We start from the raw sequence: 20,478 nt of genomic DNA on the forward strand, positions 1-20,478 counted from the left end.
TTGTGTTCACAGGCACAGAACTTCTTTCCACTGACTTCAGGAGAATTACGAGGCATTCAGGATTTCTAAAATGTATGCCTTTGTGTCCTCGATTTTATGTATACAGGTCAATTTAAAGTGTTTACCTTTCATCAGTAAATTGTTTAATTTTACATTGATGTGAGTTTTTTATTTTTAAAGCATAGTTTCTGAAAATAAAAGTATTTGATCCGTAGCCAACCATGGTAATAAACAGTTGTATGCTTAATAATTGTTATTCAAGGTTTCGAAGGGTCATGAATTTACTAAAAAGGTAATGGAAAATATTTAGTCATGAAATCACACATTAAATCTGTCAGTGAAGCTGCCATTTAAACTGTTTAATTGCATCATTTTTATCATATGTTAGTTGTACCTGGGCTATCTGAATGGATGGATGTTGTGGCCACAAGGCTAGGCTGGATGGGCTTTGGGCAACGTGATCTAGTGGGAGGTGTTCCTGCCCATGGCAGGGGGGCTGGAACCGGGTGATCTTTAAGGTATCTTCCAACTTGAATCATTCTGTGATTCTGTTGTAGCTGCCTGGCAGCTGGAACAGGCAGTCTCAGTTGCTTTGTGACACAATGCTGATATTTTTTGCTATGTTCTGAAAGTACATTTTATTAAGATTTTATAAGCTCTTTTTTCAAAGTGGTAACCAGCACAATGGGAATGGCTTCACTGTAGAAGTCTCTAATCCAGATGACCTTGTTCTTCTTTTTAAAGATAGATACTGTGAAAAGATTTTTACTTTGGCAGGTATACCTGCCATATACGTACTGCTTGCATAAGTGTTTGCTGGTGAATTGGGGTTCTCTGCGGTCTGACTACCACGTTGGCTGGATCTTGTAATGGGTCTTCTGTTTGTTATCATCTTGTTGAATTTCTGTGTTGATACAGGAACTGATTTCTGATTTCAATGCAAGGTAAATGTGGAAGGGGAGATGGTTTGGACTGGAGAGTACATTTGTTTAAATGAAATTAATACTTAGATATAAATAATTAAAATACGAGAATACTTAGCAGTTGACTTGAACATCTTATGCAAAATTGACAGAACTTTAAGTACTGTAACTGAAGAACATTCAGTACTGTAAACTTTCCAGTTTCCTTCTGCTGGAGATGTGCTGCCTTTTTGTGTATGGGCATATTATGTCTTTCCCAAGCCTACCATTGGCACTAGCTAGCATCACTGGGAATACAATCTAAATGTTCTGACTTCCAGTATTTCAGTCTGACTACTAAAGTGTGCTTCTCCTTTGAAAAAGACTTCCATTATTACATGGTATCTACTTATCAGAGGTTTGCTTTGTTTGTTCTGTGAATATTTGATGTGTTATTAGCCCACATTATTCCTTTTTCATTGTAATGTCTTTTGTTTTTTTTTTTTTGATAGGTTGGTTGAGATAGCAGGAAACAGATTTCCTACTTATTTTGACTCTGATGAAAAGCTGTTTTGCATGACCCGTAGCATTCATCTGTATCGAGAGCTGACCTGTGACAGTGTGCTGAAGAGGTATTCTTTCCCAGAACTTAAAAGGAGAAAAAACAAAAACATAATTCAGCTAGATTGTCTATAATATTTTATATCAAAGTTTTATGAAGAGTAATTCATTTCTTTGAAGATTTTTATGTTGGTAACAGCATGGTTCCCAACGAAGTAGAATTTCTACAGGAAGACTGGCATTGCTTTTTTTCATTTCATAGTTCTTGACTAATCTACTTGATGTTTTATGGTTTGGGGTAGACAATTTTTCTATAATCTGATCACTACAAGCCTTCAAAGGGGAGTATTTGTGTGACAGGTCTTGTCTTGGTTTGCGGAGAGACCATAGTGTAAGAGTTATATATGTCATGAAACAGAAAGGAGATATTGCTCCTCCAGAGTGCTCTTTGCTTCTGGGAAGACTGGGACTCCTCCAGCAGTGGGAGGGAAGAATTGATTCAGAGTCATCAGCCTGAAGCTGTTGTTGACAATATTGATATGTTGTACTTTATGTTAATTTGTGAACACACATTGTAATGAAGATGAATGAAGTTGTATTTCAGGATCTTCTTGTATATTTTAAATTAGTGGAAGAATTCTTCTAAAACTTTTTATCTACTGCAGCTTTATCAGAGAAGAGCAGCTATTAGCGTATTATTGATATGACAGGCTTGGCATACCATCTTTGGAGCTATATGGAAGGAGCTCTGACTTCCTGCATATATAGACACTAAGGATTTTGATGTTGGCAGTAGGATGCTGCTACTGTAAGCAAAGGCACAGTCTCAATGTCTGCTTAATTTGCTGTCTGTGCCATTCAGGGTTTGCGCAGTGCGATGTTGCTAACTAGTCTTCCAAACCTTTCTTCTGGAGGGGTCTGCTTTGGGTTGTGTGGCCTGTTGGAGCCTGAGATTACTTTCCAGTTCTCTTTAATGCATTCAGGTGTTAGTGGGGGTGGACTATAAGGGAGAAAGAGGGGATGACTTTCAGCTTATTGAGGTAAACCTTTTATTTAAACAATTTCAGGATTATAAAACAGTTGTATTGTATAAGTGTTATAAGTGACTTCTTGGTTTTTGCTTTTTTTAGGATTAAGTCTTTGGAAGAAGAAATTATTTCAAAGAAGGTTAAACTCATAATAATTGACTCTGTTGCTTCAGTTGTCAGAAAGGAGTTTGACACACAACTCCAAGGCAATCTGGCAGAGAGAAGTAACTTTTTGGCTAGAGGAGCATCACTATTGAAGTATTTGGCAGAGGAGTTCTCAATACCAGTAAGTTCTTCTTCCTTTCTTAAATTTCTGCTTTACAGAATCAAGTAAGAAAATCCAAGAAGAATGAAAATGACAAGAAGATGAAAAAACAGGTAAAAAAAAAACTTATCAGAAATATTCAGGCAGGTGTCATCTGGAAAACAGTTGGAGAACAGGAAAAAGTAACTGTTCCACTTGTTGTTTTTTATGGTGTTTTTTCTTCATATTTATTCTGGACTTCAAATGAGGTTTTACAGGATTGTCTTTCCAGCTGTTTTTCAGTGCTTTGTTGTTCAGGTTTCTTAAATATCATGTTTTGTTTTGCCCATAAAATACAACAGAAGAAGTGCAGGGACCGAGTGAAACTGATTAAAAAGTGCATTAGAAGATGTAAGCTCCGTGAATGTGGATGGATGGGGGGTTTCCTTCATGTTGTGATCAATGATGGGGTATCAGAAGCAGAAGTCAGAAGATATCATTGAGACTCAGCTGTAGGAAACATTTCATAGTATGAGTACAGTACTAATCACTCAAGTGAAAGAGAGAAACTGTGGCAAGAACTCCAGTCAGACTGGTCAGATCTTGCTTCTGAGGTCATGGTGACTATCATACCTGAAATGTACATGCTAGAGATGTTGAACTAACTGACTTAGCTGAAGAGGAATAGATTTCCTTCTGCCAGGTAATTTATAAAGATCCTTTATGGGGAAAATTAAACCCTGCATGTATGCCTTTAAAGTTCTGGTACAGAAGATAGCGTCCTAGTTAGTGTACCCAGTAATGTTTGTAGTGTCTAAAAAAAGTCAGGAAAGAATTGTGTGAGTAAGAATGTACACATCTGTATGTTAGGAAAATATGATGCGATCCTTTGAAAAAGGCGATGTGTTTTATGGGAAGATACTGTTCTCTTGATTTTCTTCTACTTTAGACACCCCTGCCCTCTTCACCTTCTGTCTTCATTAAAGTGGTGAAGTTGAGCTGGATTGGAGCCTCTGACAGCTCAGGCTGCTCTTCTGCTTACAGACAGAGACTGCTATTTACAGAGGTTTTAGAGTTGGACAGTATTAAGTAGTATGCAATTATGATTCTATTTCATCCTACATAAGAAGAAAACAAAGGTTGAATGTTTAAAGGTTTCCATTATGTTAAAGCTAATGTGTTTGCTTAAGGCATTTGTGATGGCTGGTGTGCTGCTTGTGTTCTTGTTTCTCATTATGAATGCTTCGGTAAGGAGTTTTTGAAATTTTGGCCAAGAATATGTGCTCCTGGCCACAACTGTCTTTTTGAATTGGTCCATGAGGTGACTTACCTTTAAATAAAATTTTTAAAGATCTGTGCAATATTCTAGAAAGGCCTTGGCTAGAGATTGGGGATCCCACGAGCAGAGATCCCTAGGCAATGTTGTGTATGTGTAAGGTGCAAAATCGAGCAGCTGTGTGTTATGCATCTGCAAGTGTTGATACATACATAGAGATAAGTCTGCTATTGCAGACTTATTTGAGGTTTTTGAGGTTAGAGAGCATCTGAAGTTCTTATTGTAAATAACTGTGTTGGAAACTTTTTCAAATGTTCTTCCTTTTGTATCTGTAATCTTCTACATACTTGGGATTAAAACATTAGTAAGGTTGCAAAGTGATTTAGATCATTAATAAACTGGACACTGAAAATATATGTTTCATGGCAGGGCTAGTGCAACTAAATATGGAGTTGGACAACAAATAGGGGGCCTTATTTGGAGACTTTGAAAAAGATGTGGAGTTAATGACTGATAGGGCTTGAACTTGAAATAAACCTTTTTAGCTGGTGAAAAACTGAGTAGGTGAACCAGCGAGTTGGAAATTAGGCTCTGGAGGCTAGACTTGAAAATGAATGGGAGTAGGGGACAGGAATTTCAATGACTAAGACTAAAATGCTTATTTTGTTTAGCTTAGCTAAGGAAACGTTAAGGATTTTTTCATTCATCAATATGTGCCTACTTGAAGAAGAGGTATCTGACAGAAAAGCATCCTTCTTTTCAGCTGACAAAGGTATAGTACAGTTCTGCGGTTGGAGCCTGAATTAAGCAAGTTCAGACTTCAAATAAGGGGTGTGTTCTTAATGGAGTAATTAATAATTGGAATAAGTTACTAAACTTAAGTAGATACTTGTCACTAAGTATTTTTAAAGGGGCTTCCCCGCATTCCCTAAAAAGGAAATGTATTCAGATAGGATTAAATTTGGGAAAACCTCTACTACTATGTTATGCTGGAGTTCAAGTAAGTTTAATGTTGTTCTTTCTCCTGGCACTGTAAACTACCTAGCTATGAATAATTGTGTGTTCATGTTGTCTGGATATTGAGTTGGGCTTGCAAAAGTGACTAACATTCATAGCTTCTACTGAATTCAAAAGGAGCTATGTTTCAAACCCAAGGAGCTCTATATGGTGTGAAGTATCCAGGGAGGGGGGGGAACAGATCTCAGCTGCCTCCAAACTGATGGTCATCGCTCAGTAATCTCTCTGCACCTCTGCTTTTGCTTTGTGAAATGGGAATAACAGCTGTTTGGTTGTGAGGTGCTGAAGATAAGCTCGTTACCATTCAGAAAGCACACATACTGTGTTCTTGAGCAATATATAGATGTCCATTGGAAAGTAGTACTTCCCATCTCCGCTGTAAAAAAAAATAAAATTGTGTGTAGTAATTGAAACTCTAATCCACCTTTTGAGATGAGAAAAAATGTTAAACGTATTCACTGAATGTGTCACCATCTTAGCCGCTGAATGAAACAAAATCAAACTTGTGATCATAAATTTTTGCTTGACTTAACGGTTTTTGAATCTTTTTAATGTATCAGCAACATAGGTTGTTTCTTGAGAAATGAGATATGTGATGCCTGATTTCCCCTTTTGATCCATACTTCATCCTAACTTGGCAGTAAACCTGGTTCCATCCCAGGTTCTTTAAGTGATGCCAGGGCAAGAGGCAACACAAGGTTTTGATCACTTCCAGACGATTGCTGACAGGCCACCTGGCAGCTGTACTGCTGACCGAATGGCTACGGAAGCTTTTTCCACCATGGGAATTATGTGGCAGTGTCCCTTTTCACCCTTCCTTGCACACAGCTGTGATGAAGAAGTACTTTTCTTTTGGGTTTGGTTGAAATGAGCCAGTCAGCCCCAAAATGATTCTTAGAAACTGAGAAAGACAGTTTGGCTGGAAGTCAAACAAAAAGCCCCCTAGTTTTGAAATTCAGTGAAGATGTAAACCTGTATGAAACATCTGTATGTTTTAGAACAAGTTGTACTTCTGAGTGTTTAGAATCTGAATGTTCTCTGTTATAATGTCTATTGATACTGTCTACCAGATTACATATTTAAGCAGCACTCCTCAGTCCTGTATGTTTCTTGTCTATTTTCCGGAGACCCTTGGTATTCTTAAAAGGAATAGAAAGCAAAATACATTTTGGATAGTCTTTTTCCTCTTCTTCCATATTCATAGGAAGCTATTTATTATTTGTAAGTGTTATTCAGTAAAAGTAGTTCAATGTTCATTCTGGTTGAAAGAGAAGTATTGCTGAATCCATTTCAGTAAAGAGCTAAAAACCGAATACCAATATGACTGGAGTTGTTGTGGAGATTTAACTGTTTAGTGTATAAAAATTGGTATTTATAGAATCTGGTCTTCCAGTTGTTAGTAGTTGATAAAATGTGTGAATCTGGCTCGACATCTCTGTGGAAAAGCACTCTAAAAGTGCCACTTGCAAAACCAAACTGCTTTAACTGTTCTTTTAAATATCGAATTGAGACTGAAGGTGGAACTTGCTTTGTAAATCCAGAAGGCTAATCAAATTACAACACTGGCTGTCCTTCGTACTTTTGTCTGGGTTGTGACCTTAGGTTTGTGAAGAGAAACTATTTATGATAAACATCCTGGCTATTGTTACTAGCAGCAAATGTATCATAGTATCTATCTTTCCTTTTTTATTCTGTTTTTGAAAATATGAAATAGAAACCTCTCCTCATAGAAGCCTCTCCTCCTAAGCTCATCTGTGATTTTATAGTGCAAATAAAAGACAAACTTTGACTATTCTGTGATGCTTTTAATTGCTGTGCTAAGCTAACAGTAGCCAAGAAGCCCATAATTTCCACAGGTAATATTTTTTTCCCTTTGATGTGACATGCTTTAGTTTAAAAACTACAAAAAAAATCCCTTTATCGATTTTAATAATATGACACCACTTAAAGCTGTTGTAGTCAATTTCTTTTCACATTCTCAGTTCTCACATTTGTCATTTCAGTGCTTCCTGCTTGTTTATGCATTCTGCTCTGTAAGCTTTATACCTAAGGTTTTAATTTGCTTTGGAAAGTCAAATGTTTAGTGACATGTATGTTTGTTTTTAGGTTGTGTGAGTTTTTCTTCTCAAAATCAATTTAAATGCACAAACTGCTTGACATATGCAGTGCCTTTCTGCTGTCTTTGGCTAAGTGTGTTTAATTGTATCATTTCAGCTTCCTGGAGTGAAGTTTCTTAAGATTTAGAATGCTTCTGTTGGTAAAGAGAGAACATTCAAACTAGTAATTTTCTTTCTTTACATGCAAGTATTTCTATTGGGCATCATCCTTGGTTCTCTTTTACTTTGTGGTTGCTGCTTGTCAGCTCCTCTGCACCTTTATCACTGTTCTGATATCTGAAAATACTAGTTTATGGAGATAAAAACAAACAAACAAAAAAAACAGAATGGAAGATTTCTGAAGAAAACTGTGTAATGCCAATTACTGTTGAACTGGTAATAAAATATGTAGAAAGTTTAGAAATATTACAGAATTGATTTGTTGTTACAGTATGCAACAACGCTGTATGCTGATTTCTCCAAAACTATGGAGATACGTTAGACTGCCAGTTTCATTTGTCTGTAGCTGGACCGTAATCTGCTGAAATACAAACTTTGTTTTTTCTATAGCAAAGTATAAAAAACAAAAACCTAAAAACTATTTTCCATATCATCCTGCCAGTGTTATAGAAATAGTAATTGAATTATCTTTGCAAGTTGTTTAAACCTAGAATAAGCAAAATTTTTCTCTACTTTGGAAGCTTAGAGCACCGGTTCCCTTTTGGAGCTTTCTAAAAGGAAATATTTTAAGTGTTACACCACATCGAAACATGTGTTTCTTTAATGAGGAGCTAACCTTATCAGGAGGAAAGCTTTTTGGAACTGAGTTGCCAGAATTTTACTAGCCATATTTAGGCCAGATGTGGTTCAAACAATTTCCACTGGTAAGATTTCAGTTGAAAGTATGGATCCTTTTCTGTTGAGCTGCTGCTGTGCATGTAGAGTGCCTTGATGCTCAACTTCAAGCATAATTTCTGTTTGTGTGTATGTGTGAACCTGAATAATTCCCAACTGCTAACAGAAAAATCTTTGTTATTTTTTCACAATTGTGCTTAACTGCTGGTCACCGCATTGCTAGTTAGTCCACCATCTGCATGCTGCAAAAGGTCGAGGTTTACCTGATAATATAATCCTCTTTTCAGTGTGGGGCTGCTTTTTTTTTCCCCCATTTTTATTTTATCTTTTATTTCCATATAAATGGAAAAATAAATTTTCTAAAAAGGCCTTGGTGCCTTTTCTTTCTCTCATGAAGTCTGGGTATTTCTCTAGGGAGCAGCACAAAAGTAAAAAAGTTTGTGACCGTTTGCTAAGAAGACTCAGAACAGTGCCACGGAAATTACAGAATTTTATTAAATAATTCACCAGCTACTTGGAGAAACTGAGCTGGCCTTCTATGAACTCAGTAGGATGAAAAGTGCCTTATGCTGATTGTATTTTGCAAGTTATCTGTAGAAACATAAATGCTTAGAATTGTGTAGATACTGCAGAATTTGCTGGCTTTCATTATCTTGTATGAATTACAGAAACATTGAGTAGCCCTAACTTTATTTTAACCTATGGAAAACGTGGTTTGTTTTCTAAACCAGGGAGATTTACTTCCAAAAATAACTTTCCTCTAAGAAAGAACAATTCTTGTTGTTCTTGTTAAGATATCTTACTCCCCTTGTTCCGAAATTGAAGTTGGTGTTCATCTTCATTAAGTAATGAGCTGAGTGGCATTAGAAAATTGTTTCTGCTAGCTGTATCATTTATAAGAATTTATTTAGCGTTGGTTTCAAACTTCTCTTTCCACCAAAAGACAATATATACCTAACCTTATCCATTGTGCTTCCTCAGTCTGAGTAATGAATAGTTCATGAAATAAATCATTTTATGTTAAGGATTCTTTCCATGTTATACCTAGCAGCATTTTCATGTCTGGAATTAAGTCTGTAGCTTTGTTCTTTTACTAAATATTCTAGTATTACCCTTTGTTTTCTTGCAAAAGCCTGCTTAAAATATAAGTGTCAGAATTTCACATATGTATGATCCCTGATGTTTGTAAAGTGTGGTTTGGAATGAATTTTAATTTGTGCAATTGTTTAATTAGGAAAACAAAATGCTTAAAGGGGGATTACAGACTAGAGTTCTTTCTTTGCCCTAACTAAAGCTTGGTGAGCTCACTTTTTGCTGTTGGCAGACAGTTCGTTTAAATACTGCACTCCATGGTACTGAGCAACAAATAGTTTTGATAAAAGGGAGTTAGGCTAACTGTAAAGTGCTGTTGCAGTGACAAAATTCTACTAGAAGGCTTTGTTTTCTGGTGAGGCTGTTAAAAATTATTCTCAGAAGGCACACCTTTGTTTTGGTTTTAAATGACTAGTTAAAATGTAATTATAACTATCTTCAGTACTGCTGCCATCTGTGTACTTTTTAATGCATGTCTGGAGAACATACATTTCTGCAGTTTATGGCCCGACACAGTGTTCCTTTTGGACTGTCTACACTCATAAAATGTTTAATACTGCTGAGGAAAAAGAATGAGAAATGGTAGAGCAGTATTTCCTGTTTTCACGTGGTGGCAAAGTATAGAAAAGGAGGTAGTTTAAAAATATACAATACTGGAATTAAATTTTCTTTTTCTTTTAAAGTACTCCCTCCATTGCTTTTTCCATTTTACGTTATAAGTGACTTTGCCAAAAGCTATGATTCTTTACAATTCTACATATGAAATCATGTAGAAGGAAGGCATCGGTATGTATTAAGGAAGGGAGCTGAGAGGAATGAGACTTTATTCCCAGATTTGGTTTTGGTCTGCTATATGATCATCAGTAATGCTTGTCAAAGGAGGACAGATACTTTCCCTGATGCCTGTCTTGACTTTGAATTTCTGAAAAACTTGATGGAAATAAATTATCAGTCTTATGTCTTCTAACCCTTGTTCTCATTATGCTTTTCTGGATTCCCTTCAGCTGGCTTACATTATCTTGAGAGTGAGGTGCCCAAAATCAGAAGTTGTATTCCAGGTGAATCTCTGACAGTGCTTAGCAGTGGAGAAGGATTTCTTTTCATGCCTTGCAGGACATCTGTTTTTTTTATGCATCATAGTGCACTGTTTGCTCTCTTTGCAACAGCCTGATGTCCTTTTCTTACCATACATGATCCATTAACCTGGACCTACATCTGCTGATTTGGTACTTCTGTAGTTGCTCCTCTCAAATCTGTGTTATTTTTCCTGACTGCTTTTCTGATTTGTCAAGACGGTTTTGAATTCTGATCTTACATTCTAGTGTTCTTGCAGTCTCTTGTCTTCTTTCTTATTTTTGCAAGGAAGATAATCTTTCTATTACAGCTTGTTTGTGCGACTTGAAGCAGACTATCCCATGCTGTTCAGTAAGAGGCTGTTAAACACTGCGAACTGCTGTGTGCAGTTTTCCAATAACCTTTGTATCTGATCTGTAATGGAATGGTCTAGGTTACATTTCTCTAGTTTTCAAGTAATGTACACGTATGAGATGGTCTATTACTAAAGTAAAAAATACTTCATTGTAATGTGTCTGGCCTGTCATGTTGTTACTCTGTCCTGTAGAAAATGGAAGTAATTGTACTGAATGGCTTTTATGCCTTTTATGGGGAGTTTAGGATTTGCCAAGATGTACTGTTTTCACTATGTGGAAAAATTACCAGAACCTATATGACTCTGCAGAGAAGTACTTATGCTTTTGAGTAGTCCATTCTTTTTGCATGTTGCCCTGTGCCTCCTTCCTGTTGTCCTTTTGGTTTTATGTAAACCATATATTCTATAGGAATATTTCTGTATTTGCATGATGTGTAAAAGAAAGGGATTCTAGTGTCCAGGTAGGATAGCAGTACAAAGAACAGTTGACTGGATTACAAGTTGTTGGAAAAATCTTACCTATATGAGCTCAGTATAGATTAATTAGTGGTTTGGTTTCCAGATATCCTAGAGTTGTTTGCTTTATGGTTACTCAGCCCCAGGGCTTCTGAGAATAAACAGGACTTCCTCCGCAATTGTTGCTCCTAAATAAAATTGTACCAGACCCTGAGGTGAAAAGGGATGGGGATGAGAGGAAACGAAGACAGAGCAATGCATGTGACTTAAATTTACAAATGTGCCCAGAGACCAAAAGTTAAAATCGTATTTGTTTGCACACAGTATTAGATAACTGTGTTGTTTTCCTCTTTGAGTCTACAGGACAGTTTTGAGAATATTGCATTTCTGTGGAACTGGGTGTGCTGCTGGGGCTGCCCTTTCATGAGGTATGATAGGGAAGCTTCATGATGCAGTCTGCTTGCTGCTGTTAACTAGAGATGCTGTCTTTTTCAGAGACTGCAGAATTTCCTCTTGTTCCACATAGTGAAGATTTGGATGGTAATGGACAACCAGACCAAACTATCACAGTTAGACATTTGATGATCCTGTGCTGCCTTGAAAATAGGAGCAGCTGGGTTAATGGGACAGGCTTTTCAGCCTACGCTTTCTCTTCTGTTGTTGAGGCTCTTGTGCATTAGAAGAGTAGTGGATTTTGTCCTTGGTTTCAGTCTTCTGTTTTGTGGTGGAGGTGGAATCTGTGAGCTATAGCTTAGGGTCTCCTGAGTAACTCATTAATGATTTTTCTACAGGAAGACTCCATCTTCTCTGTTGAGAATACGGATGTTTTGTATCGATGCTCACTGTTGAAATGATGTTTAAATAAAAACTGGGGTGAATAAATCCACAAATATCTGCAACTTTAATAAATATTTTAATCGATTTAGCAAAAGTTCATTGTAATCAAACCAAGGGAGTCTTGTTCTAAATATGGATTCCAGTGAGAATCTGTGATTTTAGTAACCTCATCAAAACTGTCATGCTGGTTCTCGCTAGAACGCATATCTGTATTTTATTTGAAAGTATAGTACTTCTGTTGTAATATTTTAGGTAAATAAAATTGGAGGGTTTTATTAAACAAGGCTGAGAAGTCCATCTGCAGAGTTTTGATTAGAAAGGAGTGAATAACCTGAATGAGTGGAATGAAATATTTGTTTTTTTGTTGGTGACACTAAATATGAATTACAGTAGGACAAGACCTCTTCTCCTCTCCCTCCTTCCCTTGATACTTTGCTGACCTTTTTGATACTCTGATTTGGATGAGCTGTGTTACCCACCCAGAATGCAAATTTTTGTCTTTAGATGACAGTATTTTCCATACTTTTGTATTTATCATATCTCATACTTCTAACCTGAGGCAGAGTGCTTTGCTCTTCAGTGATAGCAGAGGTCTTGACTGGATTCTTGGCAGACTCCAGAATTATGTTTCCCATGATGTGCTGGTTAGCAAAATCACCTCTGATAAATGAACTAAATGCTACTTTTTTCATGCAACTCTTCTTGTAGAGGAAGATAGCTTTAAAGCTACTTACTGCCTAGATGGTTTTTGAAGCTTCATCAAGATCTCCCTAAGGAAAACGGGGGCTTGCTTATGGGTGCAGGCACTTAGTAGTGCTGCAAGTGCTTTATTTCTCAAGGTTGTTAATTAAAACAAACCAGCTTCAGATGCTGACAATTTGACGGCTGGAAATGCCAAACTAGTTATTTCTCTGCATAGCCTATGAACAATACCAGCAAACTACTAGCAGATAATCAGAAGTTTTATGTAGTGCAATGTGTCTGGTTCTCTTTCAGTCTTGAATTTGTGCATCATCGCGTGCATGTTTTTTTTTTTTTCTTACGGTATTTGTGAGAGAACATGCAGTGAAAAGTAAGCTAGCTATACTGATGTGGCTTTTAAAATTCGGTCCCTGCCTTCTGTTATATTCTGTGATTTCCTGAAACAGTGCCTTATTCTAACAAACCTCAAGTCTGTCTAGAGGAGTTCTGGGATGACATCTAAGAACTATTCCCTTGTGTCTTTACGAAATTCTCTGGGAACAGTACAGGAGCCTGTTCAGTTCTTTTAATGATATGTCCTTTTCCATGTAATTTTCTAGCTCAATAGTGAAGACCTTGTTCGGAATGGAATTGACTAATTAACATCAATTTGCCAAAAATTGTTTGTGGGGAAAATCTTAGCCAAAAATCTTCTAAATGCGCACTGTCATAGGATTTCCTAGGGGTTATATACACAAGCTAAGGCTGGTTTGTGTCGGGATTATATAACTTTATTTGGTTGCATGGAAGAGCTCTGTCATGGCCCTTCCTGATGTTGTGATGGAAACAGTCATGCTTGGGCAAACATCGGTAGCTAGTACAAAGCTTCTGAGAAGGCCTTAGTGCATCTAGAATGTATGCACAGAACTAGTATGCTGTGTATTGGAACAGATATACCCTCCTTTGCTTCTGTGAGGTTCCTAAAGATGAGGCTACTAGAAGCAGGCAGATGCTGCTGAAGCAGTTTGTGAAGCCTGCTCCTCTTCGTCATGTTTTCAAGGAGCAAGCTGTCAATAGTAAAGGGTTTTGTTACTGGCTAGAGATACTGGTTTTGGGGTTGGCAGCAGTGCTGACTGTCGGGCCTCCTTTTTCATTAGGTAAAGGGATACACAGAAGAGAGGAGCTGATGATGTGGTGAAGCTGCTGCCTGACCTGCAACCCATTCTGAAGTTGCCCTAAGGAAAGAAAGCCACCAGATAAAATCTGCAAGCAGAATATATTGTCTGTGAACATCACAAGTGGCACGTGGGTAGCAGGTTAACCGAGCTTGCATTGCAGAAAGTTTGAGTAGTCCAAAATCAAGAGGTGGTCAGCCACTTTCAGATGCTAAATAGTGAAAACAGAACAATAACATGTTGTTTTTTTTCCCCATTCCTACCTGCCTTGTAATTCAGTGCAGTATAGAGTTTGCAACTGGTTCATACTTGCTGATGAGCCAGAACAAGGATGTAATCCAGCTGAAAAGTAACCTAGGAAAAAAATGTAGTGGGCAATTGTGCAGCTGAATAGGCACTAATGTAGGCAGAAAGGAGGGGCAGGAATGTGTGGGTTCTGGCAGCAGTGCAGATTTTGAAGGTAAAGCTGCATCTTCAGTAAAAAGGGTAAGAATGAGTAAAAATGCTAACCCAGTGATTACTGGGAAAAAGAAATGAAAGAGCGTTAGGTGCTTGAAGCATCCTTTTAGGCTTTTTACAGTTCTAGGAAGGATTTTGTCGCATACCATTATTGCAATGCTTTGTACTTTGACTAAAAGTGAGTAAATCCCTGTCTGCACACAGCCTATACTTATGTTGCTTAGGGCTTTTTTTCATCATTAGGTCAGTGTCCTGGTTTTAGTCTGCATGTTCTGGTTTTAAAATGCATCATAATAAGGTATATTTGGAGTTGTAATATAACCATGCATAATGAATTATAGCTGAGGTCAGAAACTATGCTGAATAGTAGATTTTCAAACCACAGTATTTCTTCCTATGCTAGAATTCAGAATGAAATGTATAACAATCCATAAAATAGCTGGTACAGTTCATAACATGCTTGCATTCCTTCATCATTAATAGTTTCATATCCATCTGTCAGCATGTTATGGCTAAATCATTAGCCAAGTTTTTGCAGCTGTTGTTATACAAGTCTGTAAAATGTAGTTATCTCCAGCTCCTGTTTTTTGTCTGCTGGTAAGAGGAAACTTTATAGAGAACTTAGTAAATGGTCCAAGACTGTAAGTTCAGTTCTAGGTGAAATTCAGTGATCTTGATTTAACTTACTTGGCCTGTGGCATTTTTCTCTGTTAGTTCTTTTGTCTTAATGGCATTGGTTGCAACAGTTGTTTGAAGTAGTGGTGGCTTGTTTAAGCTCATTAAAAATTCTGCACATAGTTGTAGTTCTGTACTTCTGTAGTTCTATTTTTAAGAACATCTCTGTGAAAATTATAGTTGCTGATTTGATCTGATGGTCTGTTTTGAAATAAATGTCTGTGGATGGCATGTGTAGATTTGTTGTTTTTTGTTTACTCCCACCATTAGAATGTGGCTGAAGATGAATACTGTTTGTAGTGAAAATACCTATCTATATGGAGAGAAGCATCCATGTCGACTGTGGGACTACTTTGTGCATGATACTGAACAGCTGCAGGGTAATAACTTAAAATTATTGCTACATCAGTATAGTTTCCTAATAATTGGATAGGCAAAGTTTCTGGAAATATTTGTGAGGTCTGGTATCCTTGTGCGTATGCACTTTAAAAAAACGTCAATACTGTCAAACTCCCAAGGCCGCAGTTTATAACTCCTGATTCATACCTGTTTTCTCTCCCATTTTTTGGTGCCAGATAAAATCTTTTAACATAAATGTGAAATTTCTAAATAGTAAAGTAATATTTATGTATACTTATAAGGCTCTGTGTGCTAGAATAGTATTGTTTATGCTGAAAGGATGGGATGAAATTTTTGTCTTATAAAACGCTGTGCTAGGAAATAAATTGCATTTTGAATACTTGACTGTTGCATCTGCATTCAGTCCAGTCACTTACCTCTGACCGGCCACTAACTCATTGAGCCTCTCACTGTTTTGATACGGTGGCTGTTGAAATAAGGGATTATGTTTCCATTTATTTCCAAAATCTGAAGTTTGTCATTTTCATGCCTAGAGCCAGCTGTTACCAGACATTACTCTAGAGTGAGGGTAGACCAGTCTGTTACTAGGCTCGTAGTTCAGTTGCTGTAATGTCTTGTTTTTCTGATGTTGGGGTGTTCCTCAGTGGGGTTAGTTTGAAAGACTTTTAATACTTGTTTTTAATTCAGGTGCCCTAATTTGCCCCTAGGCAAACAGTGATATTTCTAATACAGTTTGAACCTGGATTTGCACTTCCTTCTGAAGGAGTAATTGACTAGCAATAATAGTGATTTATTTCTCCTCTCAAGGACAATTTGTGCAGAAGACTGTAATGTTTCTTCTTGGTCACTGTAATTGAGTCCTTTGTCTGGATGCTAGAGGTAAGGTTTGCATACTGGTGAATAAGTCATGAGTTTTTGGTATGATGACTTAACTGCTGCTTATTTCATAGGGCCTTCCAAATTCAGGAAGATGCTAAACAAGGTAGATCTGCAAACAGCCAGGAAAGGAAAGTTTATATCGCAATACCATTTACAAAACTTAATTTGTTGTTTCTGGAATACAATCTCTGTAAGTGTCACTAGTTTGGAGTTAATGCAGCCTGAAGGAATGCTAAGTACTGCTTAAAAACATGAACCTGGCCCAAGTCAAGCTGTAGAGCTTTCTGGAGTTTTGAGCAGAAAACACAAACTTTTAGCCAGACCTGAAGCATGTACATGTCATACAGACACTCTTAGTGATTCTGTTGAATTTAACTTTGGTATTTTTGTTGTTCCTCTAATATTAAGAAAGTCTGAAGAAATGCTGGGTAATTAAGAACAATCAGTCGTGTTACTCCAGTTGCTCTGCAAAGGATAAACAGCACTGACTGTCTTGGCATAGCAAACAGTTTTCTTTCTAGTAGCTGAATACCTGACTTTTAAGATGTCATATAAAAGTCAGTGGCATTTTTTAGGCAAAATACGGTTTAGATTTGGTTTTCCATTCCCATCTCTTTTCTATTGGTAACTTGCCGGCTTTTTCATCCATAAGCTTAGCTGTATATGAAGAGAAAAAATAACCTTTTTCTTACCAGGCGAAGATGCATGGTTCATGATGTTGGGATATGAAGTGATAAAAGTTATCAAATAGGATGTATTCCTGAGCTCTAAAAGTACACGTTAACTCTATTACTGTCATGTGATTCTTTCAGAAACTATAGATGGAAACACAACATTGTTTTTATCAGTGCTGAAGTTTACGATAATTTGGGTACTGGCATAGTCTAGGACCTCAGAATATTTTAATTACCACCACTTTTTTACTCTGCTTCAGTAAGTCTGCTTCTTATTTTAGAGTTGTTGTCACTGAGATGAGGTAAAGATAAAGTGAAGAAAGATTGGTAGGGGGTGGTGTTGGAAGTCTCTTATTAATTCAATTGATACAGTCAGAAGGGAGAGCCCTTCACTAGAAACCTGAAGGGAAAAGCCTGAAAGCCTGCCTGCCAGTTGGTCCAATATAGTAAAGTATCTCTCCCTGTGAATTTTGTGTAATTGGGATTAGAGTCTGTAGAGTTATTGATGAGCAGAGGCATTAGGCTTACCTAGTTTCTCTAATAGTGTCGCTTACCTGAAAATTTCTTTTATGTTTAAATTGCGGTTTTGAAATATATGATATGCTGTAAGACACCAAACGCCTGTGGCCATTTACATCCCTTTGTGCACAAGTGATCTAGTAAGGTGCGCAGTACTGATAAGCTGATCATTTAGCATTAATGGTTTTTCCCTTTGGGATCCACTGTCTTAGAGAAGACACACAGAAATTTTAACGGAAGAATAAAGACAACATTTTTTTGCTAAACATGGGGAAGTAAAATGTTCTGTGGAGTGGGCAGCTAGTAGTTTATTTTGATGCTACTAAAATGAGAACAGAGTGCTAACACTCCTCCCCCTTCCTGCATCAAATTTTAAAGTAATTGGAAGTGAAAACTGACACTGTGCAAACCTCTCTTGAGTTCTTTGCAGTCATCACCATGGTTGTAATGTATCCTTGGTGTTTCACCTGTTGTATGAAGCAGCTGAGAACATCTGTCTTACTCATAAAGATTTTCTTTTTCCTTGCTTCACTGTGTACCTCAGGAGCAGTTAGAGAAAGATTTCCAAATTGAGTCCGGTTTTGGGGGCAGTTATTTCTTCTTTCATTGGTTTGTTCCTTTCTCTTTTTGCCTAGTATAAAGGTACTAAGAATCCACCTTAAAATCTAACATTTATTGTATGTTAAAATATTAAAACTATTTTCAATATCAGAGCTGAGCTGGCCTTGGAAAGGGTGAATGAAGTGGCAGTATAGTTTAGTTATTACTGCTCTGTGTTACTTTCTTGCTAGTCTTCTGTTTTCCCTACTCACCTTTGTTGTATTTTTTGTCTCATCCGTTGAAGGCTGAAGAGCTGGTCGTCACATTCTTTACAACAGCAGTCTGAATATGTAGTAAATTTACAGTGCCTATTTAGTCACTGTTGAATTTTTTGAATTTTATATTTTCTGAAGCAAACACAGCCATGAGGTCTTGGTCAGTTGGAATGAAAGTGTGGGTGGCTGACATTCAGGCTGTACTCATCAAACTTAGGCTTGCTAATATTTTGTATTTGTGTTTGAAGGTAAAATTTCACCTTAAACTCTTTGACAATGCTGTTTATTTATATATTTGTATGTGCATGTATACACACACATTTTTTCTCACACCTTATGTTACCTTTTCGCTTCTCACAGAAGCGCTTGTGCAGCTGTATAGCGAATTGGAGAACTGATCCAGGTGGAAAGTGATCTTTTAAGTTCTTTTTCCTTGAATAGTTTTTCACCTGAATGCAATATCCTTGCACCTTGACTTGTTTGCTTGTATTCCACTGTAGTCCCTCACATTTTTTGTAAAGCACACCTGCATTTCTAACTGGTCTTTATTTATTTTATGGTTATTCTTGTAGCAGCTTGTGGTTACCCATTCTTGAATTGAACCCACCAACTTCCCCGTTTTTTTCCCCTCAACTATTTATCCAGTCTTTTGAGACCTTGAAGACTAATCCTATCCTGTCCTATTCGGTTCCTTCCATTTATGGTGCTGACGCACAAGCATTTTGTTGGAACAGTGCAGTGAACTCTGCTGTGAGGGGGGAATAAAGAACTGAGAAGGTTTAAAAGAAAGAGGCAGCGTTGTTTGAGCCTGTCTGCAGAGTATTGCTACTGAACATCAGGCAGTGGTTTTTGTCCCTCTCACTAGAATGTACTAATTGGACAACAGATGTGTTTTTCAGCTGTATGGGTTAAAAACTAAACTTAAATGTGCTAATTCTTCCAAGACTTATTTTCTGTATGAATATAATGAAATGTAAGTATGGCAGGTAGATGATTTATAAGCAAATCATTTCAGCAAGGATCCTTAATTATACTGAAACCACAAGAACTGACTTTGAGTCATCACAACTTGAAGACAGAATTAATTCCCTGTGCTATAAGTCATTGCAGTTCAGTTTTTCTTCATTTTAGACATTGAAAAAATAGCATTTACATAAAGCTATTAACTAAAGAAACATTTTCAAGAATTGCAAACAGATTTTAAATTCTTATGGGTTTTATTGGTTGTTCATTTTATATAAATTGCAAAAACACTGGCAGTGTTGGTGGAGTACGGAGATGATGTATTAAGGAGTTGACTAACTTTTAAAAGAGGAATTGCAGGCGTTTTCTGCTTTCTGTTCTTTCTGAATACTGGCTATATACATTTTCTGAAATGTATTCTATTATTTTGTATTCCATCAGTACATTGTTACCTATTTTATATTGCATTAACCTTAGAATGTGGTTACAGCATTTTGATAAGAGGACATATTTTCTAGTAGCCAGACACTGAACTAGAAGTCATTTGGATTATTTTCTTAGCTGTGTTGCCTGGTACCTCCCCTGGCCCAAGTTTAACGTGCAAAGGAAAAAGAAGCTTTAATGAAAAGGTCTGTGGATGAAGGATTCTATTTGTGGCAAATATTGTTTGCTCACTAACTGAAGTAAGTACAATATTCTTATTCTAACTTCCAATGAACCATCCTGTAACAGCTTTGTGTATTTTATTTTTGCACAAAGGTGGTGGGCTGTGTGTTTGCACAGTGTCTGTTTGAATTCGCTTTTGACTATGACTGTTTGTTATTGCTTATGGAAAAAGATACAATAACAAATATAGGTGCAATAATGGAGAAGTTTATTGCTGCATGTTATAAGCAAAATTCCCTACTTTAGGCTTTTGCAAATTCCCTACTTTAGGCTTTTGCATAGCTGGTTTTGTTTTAAAAGAACTTCAATATTCACTTTGAGATTAAATATAATAAAACTTCAGCTATTCACTTCTGTTAGGCAGAATGCTTTGATAGCTGAAATACGCTCTGATATTTGTGATTTTTTTTTTTGTTATAAGAACCTTTTGAAATTTCTATTGACACAATTGGGAATTGGCTGTACTAGATCTTTTTCTGGCAGTTGGCGAAGCCTTTCTCCCAGAGCAACAACCGCAAGGTGGTGCCTTTTCATCACCTGAAAGGGGAAAGAACTCTGTTTCACGAAGTTCATGTTGGCTTTTGGCCTGTTGCTTGGCAGAAATGGGGAGCTCGGATACTGAAGTGACAATGTTGGTGGTTTTCTCCCTGGATACATGAACGCTATTGTTCTCCATTCTTTCCAGCCCTTATGATTGGAAACCGTTAGGTTGTAATGCTTAAAAGTTCAGAACTCTAAGTGAAAGATAATTTCCTATAAATCAAACTTGAGTCATGTTGGCAAAATCATGAAAAGATTGGCTGGAGAGTACTCAAGTTG

General features: G+C 37.0%; 1 protein-coding gene and 1 long non-coding RNA gene across 14 annotated transcripts in view; both read left to right on the forward strand.

The window, feature by feature from the left end:
• RAD51B (RAD51 paralog B) overlaps positions 1–20,478 on the forward strand; it is a 379,242-nt gene that overhangs the window by 12,568 nt on the left and 346,196 nt on the right. For all 13 annotated transcript variants that reach the window (XR_007708436.1, XM_035540069.2, XM_035540074.2 and 10 more), the window contains exons 6-7: positions 1,415–1,534; positions 2,594–2,777. Coding sequence is in view for 12 of the 13 variants with exons in the window: in XM_035540069.2 (XP_035395962.1) it covers positions 1,415–1,534; positions 2,594–2,777 (304 nt within the window). In the remaining variant the exon portion in view is untranslated. The remainder of the gene's footprint in view (positions 1–1,414; positions 1,535–2,593; positions 2,778–20,478) is intronic.
• LOC118244821 (uncharacterized) lies at positions 15,089–19,599 on the forward strand. The gene is made up of 3 exons (XR_004777663.1): positions 15,089–15,163; positions 15,951–16,022; positions 19,555–19,599. It is a non-coding gene; the product is annotated as an uncharacterized LOC118244821 (long non-coding RNA).

This window comes from Cygnus atratus, chromosome 5 (genome assembly GCF_013377495.2).
Source record: "Cygnus atratus isolate AKBS03 ecotype Queensland, Australia chromosome 5, CAtr_DNAZoo_HiC_assembly, whole genome shotgun sequence".
Classification (NCBI taxonomy): Eukaryota; Metazoa; Chordata; class Aves; order Anseriformes; family Anatidae; genus Cygnus; species Cygnus atratus.